The sequence below is a fragment of the Salvelinus namaycush genome, chromosome 4, assembly GCF_016432855.1.
Source record: "Salvelinus namaycush isolate Seneca chromosome 4, SaNama_1.0, whole genome shotgun sequence".
In the NCBI taxonomy this organism is placed as follows: Eukaryota; Metazoa; Chordata; class Actinopteri; order Salmoniformes; family Salmonidae; genus Salvelinus; species Salvelinus namaycush.
Window position 1 is genome coordinate 30786732 of NC_052310.1, and position 15482 is coordinate 30802213.

Consider the following 15482-nt stretch of genomic DNA (forward strand, 5'->3'; position numbering starts at 1 on the left):
GAATGTCATATGGTCAGATGAAACCAAAATAGAACTTTTTGGTAAAAACTCAACTCGTCGTGTTTGGAGGACAAAGAATGCTGAGTTGCATCCAAAGAACACCATACCTACTGTGAAGCATGGGGGTGGAAACATCATGCTTTGGGGCTGTTTTTCTGCAAAGGGACCAGGACGACTGATCCGTGTAAAGGAAAGAATGAATGGGGCCATGTATCGTGAGATTTTGAGTGAAAACCTCCTCATCAGCAAGGGCATTGAAGATGAAACATGGCTGGGTCTTTCAGCATGACAATGATCCCAAACACACCACCCGGGCAACGAAGGAGTGGCTTCGTAAGAAGCATTTCAAGGTCCTGGAGTGGCCTAGCCAGTCTCCAGATCTCAACACCATAGAAAATCTTTGGAGGGAGTTGAAAGTCCGTGTTGCCCAGCAACAGCCCCAAAACATCACTGCTCTAGAGGAGATCTGCATGGAGGAATGGGCCAAAATACCAGCAACAGTGTGTGAAAACCTTGTGAAGACTTACAGAAAACGTTTCACCTCTGTCATTGCCAACAAAGGGTATATAACAAAGTATTGAGATAAACTTTTGTTATTGACCAAATTCCTATTTTCCACCATAATTTGCAAAAATAAATTCATTAAAAATCCTACAATGTGATTTTCTGGATATTTTTTTCTCATTTTGTCTGTCATAGTTGAAGTGTACCTATGATGAAAATTACAGGCCTCTCTCATCTTTTTAAGTGGGAGAACTTGCACAATTGGTGGCTGACTAAATACTTTTTTGCCCCACTGTACATGTTTAATATCCCTAATTTTTATGATTATTTATTTGAATTGCGCGCCCTCCAGTTTCACCGGAAGTTGCTAGCGGGATGCCTTGCCTTAAGAGAACCACTGTACAGTCGTGGCAAAAAGTTTTGAGAATGACACAAATATACATTTTCACAAAGTCTGCTGCCTCAGTTTGTATGATGGCAATTTGCATATACTCCAGAATGTTATGAAGAGTGATCAGATGAATTGCAATTAATTGCAAAGTCCCTCTTTGCCATGCAAATTAACTGAATCCCCCAAAAACATTTCCACTGCATTTCAGCCCTGCCACAAAAGGACCAGCTGACATCATGTCAGTGATTCTCTCATTAACACAGGTGTGAGTGTTGACGAGGACAAGGCTGGAGATCACTCTGTCATGCTAATTGAGTTCCAATAACAGACTGGAAGCTTCAAAAAGAGGGTGGTGCTTGGAATCATTGTTCTTCCTCTGTCAAGGTTACCTGGTTACCTGCAAGGTTACCTGCAAGGAAACACGTGCCGTCATCGTTGCTTTGCACAAAAAGGGCTTCACAGGCAAGGATATTGCTGCCAGTAAGATTGTACCTAAATCAACCATTTATCGGATCATCAAGAACTTCAAGGAGAGCGATTCAATTGTTGTGAAGAAGGCTTCAGGGTGCCCAAGAAAGTCCAGCAAGCGCCAGGACCGTCTCCTAAAGTTGATCGGGGCACCACCAGTACAGAGCTTGCTTAGGAATGTCAGCAGACAGATATGTGTGCATCTGCACGCACAGTAAGGCAAAGACTTTTGGATGATGGCTTAGTGTCAAGAAGGGCAGCAAAGAAGCCACTTCTCTCCAGGAAAAACATCATGGACAGACTGATATTCTGCAAAAGGTACAGGGATTGGACTGCTGAGGACTGGGGTAAAGTCATTTTCTCTGATGAATCCCCTTTCCGATTGTTTGGGGCATCCGGAAAAAAAGCTTTTCCGGAGAAGACATGGTGAGCGCTACCATCAGTCCTGTGTCATGCCAACAGTAAAGCATCCTGAGACCATTCATGTGTGGGGTTGCTTCTCAGCCAAGGGAGTGGGCTCACTCACAATTTTGCCTAAGAACACAGCCATGAATAAAGAATGGTACTAACACATCCTCCGAGAGCAACTTCTCCCAACCATCCAGGAACAGTTTGGTGACGAACAATGCCTTTTCCAGCAGGATGGAGCACCTTGCCATAAGGAAAAGCTGATAACTAAGTGGCTTGGGGAACAAAACATCGATATTTTGGGTCCATGGCCAGGAATCTCCCCAGACTTTAATCCCATTGAGAACTTGTGATCAACCCTCAAGAGGCAGGTGGACAAACAAAAACCCACAAATTCTGACAAACTCCAAGCATTGATTATGCAAGAATAGGCTGCCATCAGTCAGGATGTGGCCCAGAAGAAAATTGACAGCATGCCAGTGTGGATTGCAGAGGTCTTGAAAAAGAAGGGTCAACACTGCAAATATTGACTCTTTGCATCAACTTCATGTAATTGTCAATAAAAGCCTTTGACACTTATGAAATACTTGTAATTATACTTCAGTATTCCATAGTAACATCTGACAAAAAATAACTAAAGACACTGAAGCAGCAAACTTTGTGGAAAATAATATTTGTGTCATTCTCAAAACTTTTGGCCGTGACTGTATATTGGCCATATACCACAAACCCCAGAGGTGCCTTATTGCTATTATAAACTGGTTACCAACGTAATTAGAAAGGTAAAAAGACATGTTTTGTCATATCCATGTTATACGATCTGATATACAACGGCTGTCAGCCAATCAGCATTCAGGTATCGAACCACGCAGTTTATAATTGTTGTTATTTCCTCCAAAAGGGACAGTCTCCCCTGATCATCTCAAAGGTCCCCCGTAACCCCAGTTTTAACTGACAGTTTTACCCCTCTTTTGTGAATTGAATGAAAATCATGAAACACGGATAGACACGAATGAGAAATAATTGTATATGTTTGTTTCTTTTTTATGGTTAACATTTTTTGGGAAGCCTGACTTACCTCTGCATCCATGAATACATGCCACTTTGTAGGCTGAAGGTCATTACACTTATGGTGTTTGTAATAGATGTTCCTTTCCAATCAAATGGTGGGTGCACAGAGCACTGTCCAGATGCTGGACTTATTTTGGAGTAGACGAACATGTGCATGGAACCTAGTTAACCTACTTTTTGAAGTGATTTGTTTGACAACCAGATGAAACATCATGACTGTTTGTGTTCATGACACATTTAACGGTAAAGCATTTTTTAAGTTAAATTTGGCCTACATGTCTTAACTATAAAACCCATTAAAAGAAATGTGTGCCATAGGATGTCCCAGTAAAAAAGTGACCCCCAAATGTCACGGTATAATTCACACTCCTGATGGTAATTTCAAGTGAATTTACTGCTGTATGCTTATACCATATATAAAATCCTGACCTTGAATGCAAGCATTACAACAATACTTTTGGAATTAATTTATGATTTATTTGAACAGGGAAATGTACCAAACCTGAGCTGAAGCATTTAATGCGTGGAACTATCATAATTATATTTATTAAATCCACCTTGCATCGATTAAAGTTCAAAATGCTAATCTGGGTCTGTGCCCCACATTGGCCACCTCATTTCAAATGTTCTGGATACGCCACTGATGTGAAAGTTAAATTACATAAAGGAATATAAGTTTAAATATATCCATGACATATATACAGTAAAAAAAAGAAACGTTCCTTTTTCAGAACCTTGTCTTTCAAAGATAATTCGTAAAAATCCAAACAACTTCACAGATCTTCATTGTAAAGGCTGTAAACACTGTTTCCCATGCTTGTTCAATGAACCATAAACAATTAATGAACATGCACCTGTGGAACGGTCGTTAAGACATAAACAGCTTACAGACGGTAGGCAATTAAGGTCACAGTTATGAAAACTTAGGACACCAAAGAGGCCTTTCTACTGACTGAAAAACACCAAAAGAAAGATGCCCAGGGTCCCTGCTCAACTGTGTGAACATGCCTTAAGCATGCTGCAAGGAGGCATGAGGACTGCAGACGTGGCCAGGGCAATAAATTGCAATGTCCGTACTGTGAGACGCCTAAGACATTGCTACAGGGAGACAGGACGGACAGCTGATCGTCCTCGCAGTGGCAGACCATGTGTAACAACACCTGCACAGGATCGGTACATCCGAACATCACACCTGCGGGACAGGTACAGGATGGCAACAACAACTGCCCAAGTTATACCAGGAATGCACAATCCCTCCGTCAGTGCTCAGGCTGTCCACAATAGGCTGAGAGAGGCTGGACTGAGGGCTTGTAGGCCTGTTGTAAGGCAGGTCCTCACCAGATAACACAGGCAACAACATCGCCTATGGGCACAAACCCACCGTCGCTGGACCAGACAGGACTGGCAAAAGTGCTCTTCACTGATGAGTCGCTGTTTTGTCTCACCAGGGGTGATGTGCGTTACAGGGAAGACATCCTCCTCCCTCATGTGGTACCCTTCCTGCAGGCTCATCCTGACATGACCCTCAGCATGACAATGCCACCAGCCATACTGCTCATTCTGTGCATGATTTCCTGCAAGACAGGAATGTCAGTGTTCTGCCATGGCCAGCAAAGAGCCCGGATCTCAATCCCATTGAGCACGTCTGGGATCTGTTGGATCGGAGGGTGAGGGCTAGGGCCATTCCCCCCAGAAATGTCCGGGAACTTGCAGGTGTCTTGGTGGAAGATTGGGGTAACATCTCACAGCAAGAACTGGCAAATCTGGTGCAGTCCATGAGGAGGAGATGCACTGCAGTACTTAATGCTGACTGTTACTTTTGATTTTGACCCCCCTTTGTTCAGGAACACATTATTCCATTTCTGTTAGTCACATGTCTGTGGAACTTGTTCAGTTCATGTCTCAGTTGTTGAATCTTGTTATGGTCATACAATTATTTACACATGTTTAGTTTGCTGAAAATAAATGCAGTTGACACTGAGAGGACGTTTCGATTCGTGCTGAGTTTACAAGAGAATTGACAATTGAGTATCATTAAATAAAATATAAAAAAGTCTAATATAATGTTGAGATTGAGCCGCCACTCATGCGTGTATCCCTAAAATCAATCGTGAACTATTTCGGCCTAGGTATAAAGCGATCTATAAAAATGTTTAACTCCATGATGCTTTATGTTATTAAAAACTAGCTGAAAAATACACAAGTAATACGCGACTCCGATGCACATGGTGATATATTTGATTCGTTGGACATTCTTCTGGCCTGGCGAATACAAGCTCTGAAAAAATACCTACAGGGGAAAAAAACAAGGTTTTACTTGGTTTTGTTACAGAGAAAACAATCAAGCATTTTATCTGGGCAGTTTACTTTCAAATGCAGAGATAGGCTTAGTTAATTAGTCTATATGTCTAGCTACATACAGGTATATATTTACAATGACCTACCTCTATATTTCAACATAGCATACTGTATAGAGGCTATATAAAAACCATGCAAATAAGTGTATGAACTTACATTTATTCTCTCTGGTAGCCTAGGCTACTGTGTACTATCCCTGCATCATATTGCATAGGCTATTAATACATGCATGGATGGAGGACATGAATCCATTTGCTTAAGCCCTACTTGTCCTCGGCAAACATGATCAAAAATAATAATAATAATAATCAAATCATGGCACTACCATCTGTGTGATAATGAATTCAGTGCATCATTGTCTATCAATATCGGAAAAAGGCTTATGCTTTCCATAAGACCACTGTAAGTGCACAATCAGCTTATACGCCCATGGATAGGCCTATATGGTACAACATTTTGTTAAAAAGTGGGGTTAGAATGGTTTTAATTGTCATTTTTGGGGGTCAGCAATCTGCATAAAATACATTGTAATGTCAAAAGTAGATTTAGTTTTCTTCATTTTTAAAAACGAATGGAAAATATAACATGCCTGTATATTAGCCTATTAAAAGTTGCCTTACAGGAAAATACACAGTGATTTCTATGAAATTCCATCTGAAAGAGAGCAACTCTCATTTGGGCTTTTCTGATCAGCGGATCTGACTCATTATTATCTACCCTGGAGTTGGTAGTGGTTCTCTAAATGACAGAGAACATGGGGTAAAACCCCTTGGTTTACGCATCTTTGAAGTTCAGACAGTAACAGTAGCCTAATATTTGGAACAGTAACTGAAGTCTGGACATTGACTGTAGGCCTCACATGGAAGCCTATTATAATATTAACTTCTTTAGAATTAACTGTTTCTTGCAGTAAAATGATAGACCAAATGTTCATTTGTCACACCTACACACAAGTCAGTCAATCAATCACATACACAATAATAAACACACACACACACACGAACACACTTCACACACACACGAACACTCCTCTTCAATGGCTGTGTGATGTTGCTGGATATTGGCGGGAACTGGAACACGCTGTCGTGCACGTCAATCCAGAGCATCCCAAATATGCTCAATGGGTGACATGTTTGGTGAGTATGCAGGTCATTGAAGAACTGCAAAATATTCAGCTTCCCGGAATTGCGACATGAGGCCTTGCATTATCATGCTGAAACATGAGGTGGTGCCGGCGGATGAATGGCATGACAATGGTCCTCAGGATCTCTGTGCATTCAAATTGCCATCGATAAAATGTAATTGTGTTCCTTTTCCGTAGCTTATGCCTGTCCATACCATAACTCCACCGCCTTCATGGGACACTATGTTCATAACGTTGACGTCAGCAAACCGCTCACCCACACGACGCCATACGATTCATCCGCGAGGAACACACTTCTCCAGTCTGCCAGTGGCCATCGAAAGTGAACATTTACCCACTGAAGTCAGTCACGATGCCGAACTGCAGTCAGCTCAAGACCCTGTTGAGGACGAGCACACAGATGAGCTTCACTGAGACGATGAGCTTCTGGCTGTTTTTGCAGAAATTCTTCAGTTGTGCAAACCCACAGTTTCATCAGCTGTCTGAGTGGCTGGTCCCAGACGATCCCGCAGGTGAAGAAGCCGGATGTGGAGGTCCTGGGCTGGCGTGGTTATACATGGTCAGAGATTGTGAGGCTGGCTGGACCTACTGCCAAATTCTCTAAAATGACATTGAAGGCGGCTTATGGTAGAGAAACTAACATGACATTCTCTGGCAACAGCTCTGGTGGACATTCCTGCAGTCAGCATGTCAATTGCACGCTACCTCATCACTTGAGATATCTGTGGCATTGTGTTGTGTGACAAAACTGCACCTTTTAGTGTGGTCTTTTATTGTCCCCAGGACAAGGTGCACCTGTGTAATGATCATGCTGTTTCATGCTGCTTGATATGCCACACCTGTCAGGTGCATGGATTATCTTGGCAAAGAATAAATGCTTACTAACAGGGATGTAAACAAATTTGTGCACAACATTTTAAAGAAATAATAGTTTTGTGCTTATGGAAGATTTCTGGGATATTTTATTTCAGCTCATGAAACATGGGACCAACACTTTACATGTTGCATTTATATTTTTGTTCAGTGTAGTTGAATTACATGTAGTGGAGCTACTCCCCAACACTTGTAGGTTCGATCCCTTCAACCGACTTTCGGCCATTCTGTCGCCCTACCCTTTCTAACCTCTCATGCTGTACTGCCTGAATACAAGCCCCCAAAAATATAAATGGAGAGTGGAATTTCACTCTGCTTTAAAAACAAATATTTACTGTACATATAAAAGATAGTGTATTACTCACATGATGCTGATCAGTTATTGTCTGTCTGTCTGTCTGTCTGTCTGTCTGTCTGTCTGTCTGTCTGTCTGTTAGAATGTGGGAGGCGGTACGTCCGTCCTGCGCGTGGTGGCCACAGACCGGGACATCGGGCCCAACGCCATGCTCTTCTACTACATCACCTCGGGTAACAAGGACCTCACCTTCCGGATGGACCGCATGACCGGCGAGATGGTGACCCGACCATCCCCACCTGACCGCGAGCGCCAGCAGGAGTACCGGCTGATCATGATGGTGGAGGACGACGGCACGCCATCACTATCGGTGAGTTGGAGAGAAGGGTTATTTAGGGATCAAAAAGAGGCTTAGGTGGTGAGCATGGCAGGGGGAATGGTAATGAGCGCGATCGGCCGTTGGTGTGGCTACATTTTAGAGATTTTTTTTGAGGCCCTCATCTTGGCACTGTCGATGTTCTTTTGAATTTCGACCGTAATGCCCTGCAATTCTACGAATTTCTCCATGTAACAAAAAATTTGGGGGGGCAGTTTAAAAGCTAATTTCCTGTAATTCTTCACATTTTGCCATGTAGCTGAGAGAAAATGTTGCAGTTTTAAAGCTAATTTCCAGCGATTCTATACATTTTGCCATGGGTAATGCTGTTTTCTGTTGCTCAAACATAATAACAAGGCGACCTGAAAAAACACTTTGGCGGTCCATCCAAGGATTACATTGGCAGAAAAATCCCTGAGAGAGGGTCAGAGATTTGAGGTCAAAATTGGAAGGGGTAGGGGCTGAGACACAAGGATAAGGGTGATGTGATAACTTGAATTGGGGCTGCAGGTAGCCTGGTGGTTAGAGCGTTGGAATAGTAACCGAAAGGTTGCAAGATCGAATCCCCGAGCCAACAAGGTAAAAATCTGTCGTTCTGCCCCTGAACAAGGCAGTAAACCCACTGTTCCTAGGCCATCATTGAAAATATGAATTTGTTCTTAACTAGTTAAATAAAGGTAAAATAAAATTGGACATGGGAAATGTTCAGTAGGCAAGTGTTGCGTAACGTTGCAGATAGAAATGTAATGAATTGAGCCATCTACATGTCAGAGAGAAATGATTGTTCTACATGGACAGAATTAGATCAGAATCACCTCTACTCAGAATATTACTTGATGATATGGTGCTGCTGGTGATATACAACATTTAGAGACAGAATACAGACAAAGAAGTTTTGACAAGGTTTGCATACATTATATACAGCTAGGTAGAGTGAGCATAAAGCTGTGGTCACCTTTTCTGAGTCAAGATCACTTCGAGTAAAAATGCAAGACGAGATCTACCATTCATCAGATGCAGGCCTTCAGTCAGCTGTGCGTCACATGTAATACAACAAATGATCTATTACCAGTGTTATCATATACCAAATATTGGCTGTGCTTGAATTGCCCTGCCAATGTTGTTCTTCTCAGACCATTTCAAAATTATATTTAAACATTTTAGGTATATGACCACACTGCTATTAGATCATTTGTTGTATAACTTGTGAGGCACAGCTGAGTGAGCATAATACAGTTGATGTCGGAAGTTTACATACACTGAGGTTGCAGTGATTAAAACTCATTTTTCAACCACGCCACAAATTTCTTGTTAACAAACTATAGTTTTGGCAAGTAGGTCAGGACATGTACTTTCTGCATGACACAAGTCATTTTTCCAACAATTGTTTACAGACAGATTATTTCACTTATAATTCACTGTCTCACAATTCCCGTGGATAAGAAGTTTACATACACTATGTTGACTATGCCTTTAAACAGCTTCGGAAAATTCCAGAAAAGGATGTCATGGCTTTAGAAGCTTCTGATAGGCTAATTGACATAATTTGAGTCAATTGGAGGTGTACCTGTGGATGTATTTCAAGGCATACCTTCAATCTCAGTGCCTCTTTGCTTGACATCATGGGAAAATCAAAAGAAATCAGCCAAGACCTCAGAAAAAACATTGTAGACCTCCAAAAGTCTGGTTCATACTTGGGAGCAGTTTCCAAATGCCTGAAGGTACCACGTTCATCTATACAAACAATAGTACGCAAGTATACACCATGGGACCACGCAGCCGTCATACCGCCAAGGAAGGAGATGCGTTCTGTCTCCTAGAGATGAATTTTTGGTGCGAAAAGTGCAAATCAATCCAAGAACAACAGCAAAGGCCCTTGTGAAGATGCTGGAGAAAACAGGTACAAAAGTATCTATATACACAGTAAAACGAGTCCTATATCGACATAACCTGAAAGGCCGCTCAGGAAGGAAGAAGCCACTGCTCCAAAACCGCCATTAAAAAGCCAGACTACGGTTTGCAACTGCAAATAGGGAAAAAGATCGTACTTTTTGGAGAAATCTCCTCTGGTCTGATGAAACAGAAATAGAACTGTTTGGCCATAATGACCATCATTATGTTTGGAGGAAAAAGGGGGAGGCTTGCAAGCCGAAGAACACCATCCCATCCATGAAGCACGGGGGTGGCAGCATCATGTTGTGGGGGTGTTTTGCTGCAGTGCAGCACTTCACAAAATAGATGGCATCATGAGAAATGATGTGGATATGTTGAAGCAACATCTCAAGACATCAATCAGGAAGTTCGCAAATGGGTCTTCCAAATAGGCAAGCATACTTCCAAAGTTGTGGCAAAATGGCTTAACTTCACTAGGGTAGCGGGCAGCATTCGGAATTTTGGATGAATTGCATGCCCAATTTAAACTGCCTGTTTCTCGGGCCCAGAAGATATGATATGCATATACAGTGGGGCAAAAAAGTATTTAGTCAGCCACCAATTGTGCAAGTTCTCCCACTTAAAAAGATGAGAGAGGCCTGTAATTTTCATCATAGGTACACTTCAACTATGACAGACAAAATGAGAAAAAGAAATCCAGAAAATCACATTGTAGGATTTTTTATGAATTTATTTGCAAATTATGGTGGAAATTAAGTATTTGGTCACCTACAAACAAGCAAGATTTCTGGCTTTCACAGACCTGTAACTTCTTCTTTAAGAGGCTCCTCTGTCCTCCACTCGTTACCTGTATTAATGGCACCTGTTTGAACTTGTTATCAGGCAGTCACACAGTCACCAGGTGTATGGTGTTTCCTCTGACACAATAATTTTTTTGGTGGATGGATATAATTTGTATGTATCAAATCAAATCAAATTTTATTTGTCACATACACATGGTTAGCAGATGTTAATGCGAGTGTAGCGAGATGCTTGTGCTTCTAGTTCCGACAATGCAGTAATAACCAACAAGTAATCTAACCTAACAATTTCACAACAGCTACCTTATACACACACGTGTAAAGGGATGAAGAATATGTACATAAAGATATATGAATGAGTGATGGTACAGAATGGCATAGGCAAGATGCAGTAGATGGTATCGAGTACAGTATATACATATGAGATGAGTAATGTAGGGTATGTAAACATATAAAAGTGGCATTGTTTAAAGTGGCTAGTGATACATGTATTACATAAAGATGGCAAGATTCAGTAGGTGGTATAGAGTACAGTATATACATATGAGATGCGTAATGTAGGGTATGTAAACATTATATTAACTTCTCTAGGATATGTGGGACGCTAACGTCCTACTTGGCCAAAATCCAGAAAAAATGTAGCGCGCCAAATTCAAATATATTACTATAAAAATCAATCTTTCATGAAATCACACATGAAAGACACCAAATTAAAGCTACACATGTTGTGAATCCAGGCAACATGTCTGATTTCAAAAAGGATTTACGGGGAAAGCACACCAAACAATTATGTTAGCTCAGTACATAGCCACAGAAAAACACAGCCATTTTCCCAGCAAAATATGGTAGTAACAAAAAGCAGAAATAGAGATGAAATTAATCACTATCCTTTGAACATCTTCATCAGATGACACTCATATGACATCATGTTACACAATACATTTATGTTTTGTTCGATATTGTGCATATTTATATCCACAAATCTCGGTTTACATTGGCGCCATGTTCAGAAATGCCTCCAAAATATCCGGAGTAATTACAGAGAGCCATGTCAAATAACAGAAATACTCATCATAAACTTTGATGAAAGATACATGTTTTACATATAATTAAAGATACACTTGTTCTTAATGCAACCGCTGTGTCAGATTTCAAAAAAACTTTACAGAAAAAGCACACCATGCAATAATCTGAGATGGCGCTCAGATTTAACAACATTTCTACGCAATGTTGGAGTCAACAGAAATACGAAATTACATCATAAATATTCCCTTACCTTTGATTATCTTCATCAGAATGCAGTGCCAGGAATCCTAGTTCAACAATAAATAGTTGTTTTGTTCGATAAATATCCATTACTTATGTCCAATTAGCAAATTTTGCTAGCATGTGTAGTACACATGTCCAAACGCTCGCGCAGATGCAGGCAAACGTCGGACGAAAACGTCAAAAAGTTATATTACAAGTCGAATAAACTGGTCAAACTTAGTAGAGAATCAATCTTCATGATGTTGTTATCATATATATCCAATAACGTTCCAACCGGAGCATTCTTTTCAGTCTCTATAAGTAATGGAACGCATGACGATATCATGAGGAAAGTGCGTGACCAAGAACTGGCACTCTGCCAGACCACTGACTCAAACACCTCCCATCCAGTCCCACAACACAGCATAAGCTTCATTCCACGTTCTACTGACTGTTGACATCTAGTGGAAGGCGTAGGAAGTGCAAACAGATCCATATATTACATGGAATTGAATAGGCGATGACTTAAACATCGACCACTCTCAGAATTCTCACTTCCTGTTTGGATTTGTACTCAGGTTTTTGCCTGCCATATGAGTTCTGTTGTACTCACAGACATCATTCAAACAGTTTTAGAAACTTCAGAGTGTTTTCTATCCAATAGTAATAATAATATGCATATATTAGCGTCTGGGACAGAGTAGGAGGCAGTTCACTATGGGCACGCAATTCATCCAAAAGTGAAAATGCTGCCCCCTATGTCAAAGAAGTTAACCTGTTTGGGCTGCAGGGGCAGTATTGAGTAGCCTGGATAAAAGGTGCCCATTTCAAACGGCCTCGTACTCAATTCTTGCTCGTACAATATGCATATTATTATTACTATTGGATAGAAAACACTCTTTAGTTTCTAAAACCGTTTGAATTATATCTGTGAGTAAAACAGAACTCATTTTGCAGCAAACTTCCTGACAGGAAGTGGAAAATCTGAAATCGATGCTCTGTTCTAGGGCCTGCCTATAAATGTGCTTGATATGTATTAGTATACATGCACTTCATACGCCTTCCACTAGATGTCAACAGGCAGTGAGAGAAGAAATGGAGTGTATAACATGATCTGAGGTCGAATAAAAGCTCTTGGCATGACGTGACACCAATTTCCTGTTTTCTGGAGCGTGCGCGAGAGGGACCTGGTATTGCCTTATGAAAAGCTGTCGTTATAGACGACTAATATCTCCGGCTTTGATTTTATTTGATAAATGTGACAATATCATCGTAAAGTATGTTTTTTCAATATAGTTTTATTAGATTATTGAAATTTTTTCGGGACGTTAGGCGTGTTGCTTTGTCTGCGTTTGTTCACGAAGGAGAGCTTCGCGCCACTTTGCTAGCTTTCCGTGCTAATTGACTGGAAAAGAGGACATTCTAAAACCAAACAACGATTGTTCCCGACAAAGGACCCCTTGTACAACATTCTGATGGAAGATCATCAAAAGTAGGACCCATTTTATGATGCTATTTCATATATCTGTCGAACGTGTACTATTAGTTTGCGCCCAGATTTTGGGCACTCTCTCGCTATAACATAAGCTGGATGTAGTAATGAAGTTATTTTTAGAATTCTAACACGGCGATTGCATTAAGAACTAGTGTATCTATCATTTCCTATACAACATGTATTTTTTAGTAACGTTTATGAATAGTTATTTGGTCAGAATAGTTGAGTGTCATAAAAATATCCGGACATTCTGGGAAAAAGATGCTACGTTAGCACAATGTATAACCACTGATTTCAGCTCTAAATATGCACATTCTCGAACAAAACATAAGTGTATGTATAACCTGATGTTATAGGACTGTCATCTGATGAAGCTTATGAAGGTTAGTCAAAAATTATATATCTTTTGCTGGTTTGTTACGATCGCTAACTTTTGCTGCTGGTAAATGGCTTGTGTTTCTGGCTATTATGGTAAGCTAATATAATGCTATATTGTGTTTTCGCTGTAAAACACTTAAGAAATCAGAAATATTGGCTGGATTCACAAGATGCTTGTCTTTCATTTGCTGTACACCATGTATTTTTCAGAAATGTTTTATGATGAGTATTTAGGTATTTGACGTTGGTGTCTGTAATTACTCTGGCAGCTTCGGTGCTATTTGTGACGGTAGCTGTGATTGTAGCTGCAATGTAAAACTGATTTATACCTCAAATATGCACATTTTTCGAACAAAACACAGATTTATTGTATAACATGTTATAAGACTGTCATCTGATGAAGTTGTTTCTTGGTTAGTTTGGTTGGTTCTTGGTTAGTTAGGTTGGTTTTGTGCATGCTACCTGTGCTGTGAAAAATGTCTGTCCTTCTTTGAATTTGGTGGTGAGCTAACATAAATATACGTGGTGTTTTCGCTGTAAAACATTTTAAAAATCGGACATGTTGGCTGGATTCACAAGATGTTTATCTATCATTTGCTGTATTGGACTTGTTAATGTGTGAAAGTTAAATATTTCTAAAAAATATTTTTTGAATTTCGCGCCCTGCACTTGAAGTGGCTGTTGTCATATTGTGCCCGGCTTCGGGCTTGCAGCCCAAAGAAGTTAAGTGGCATTGTTTAAAGTGGCTAGTGATATATTTTTTTTACATGTATGGCAGCAGCCACTCAATGTTAGTGGTGGCTGTTTAACAGTCTGATGGCCTTGAGATAGATGCTGTTTTTCAGTCTCTCGGTCCCTGCTTTGATGCACCTGTACTGACCTCACCTTCTGGATGATAGCGGGGTGAACAGGCAGTGGCTCGGGTGGTTGTTGTCCTTGATGATCTTTATGGCCTTCCTGTGACATCGGGTGGTGTAGGTGTCCTGGAGGGCAGGTAGTTTGCCCCCGGTGATGCGTTGTGCAGACCTCACTACCCTCTGGAGAGCCTTACGGTTGTGGGCGGAGCAGTTGCCGTACCAGACGGTGATTCAGCCCGACAGGATGCTCTCGATTGTGCATCTGTAAAAGTTGGTGAGTACTTTTGGTGACAAGCCGAATTTCTTCAGCCTCCTGAGGTTGAAGAGGCGCTGCTGCGCCTTCTTCACCACGCCGTCTGTGTGGGTGGACCAATTCAGTTTGTCCGTGATGTGTGCGCCGAGGAACTTAAAACTTTCTACCCTCTCCACTACTGTCCCGTCGATGTGGATAGGGGTGTGCTCCCTCTGCTGTTTCCTGAAGTCCACGATCATCTCCTTTGTTTTGTTGACGTTGAGTGTGAGGTTATTTTCCTGACACCACACTGCGAGGGCCCTCACCTCCTCCCTGGAAGCCGTTTCGTCGTTGTTGGTAATCAAGCCTACCACTGTAGTGTCGTCTGCAATTTGATGATTGAGTTGGAGGCGTGCATGGCCACGCAGTCGTGGGTGAAGAGGGAGTACAGGAGAGGGCTCAGAACGCACCCTTGTGGGGCCCCAGTGTTGAGGATCAGCGGGGTGGAGATGTTGTTACCTACCCTCACCACCTGGGGGTGGCCTGTCAGGAAGTCCAGTACCCAGTTGCACAGGGCGGGGTCGAGACCCAGGGTCTCGAGCTTGATGACAAGTTTGGAGGGTACTATGGTGTAAAATGCTGAGCTGTAGTCGATGAACAGCATTCTCACATAGGTATTCCTCTTGTCCAG

At 41.4% G+C, this 15482-nt stretch overlaps 1 protein-coding gene across 1 annotated transcript in view; it reads left to right on the forward strand.

Moving 5' to 3' along the window:
• The window catches only part of LOC120046433 (cadherin-23-like), a 569127-nt gene that overhangs the window by 432132 nt on the left and 121513 nt on the right, over positions 1-15482 (forward strand). Inside the window, exon 36 of the mRNA XM_038991662.1 lies at positions 7655-7882. Coding sequence (XP_038847590.1) covers positions 7655-7882 — 228 coding nt within the window. The remainder of the gene's footprint in view (positions 1-7654; positions 7883-15482) is intronic.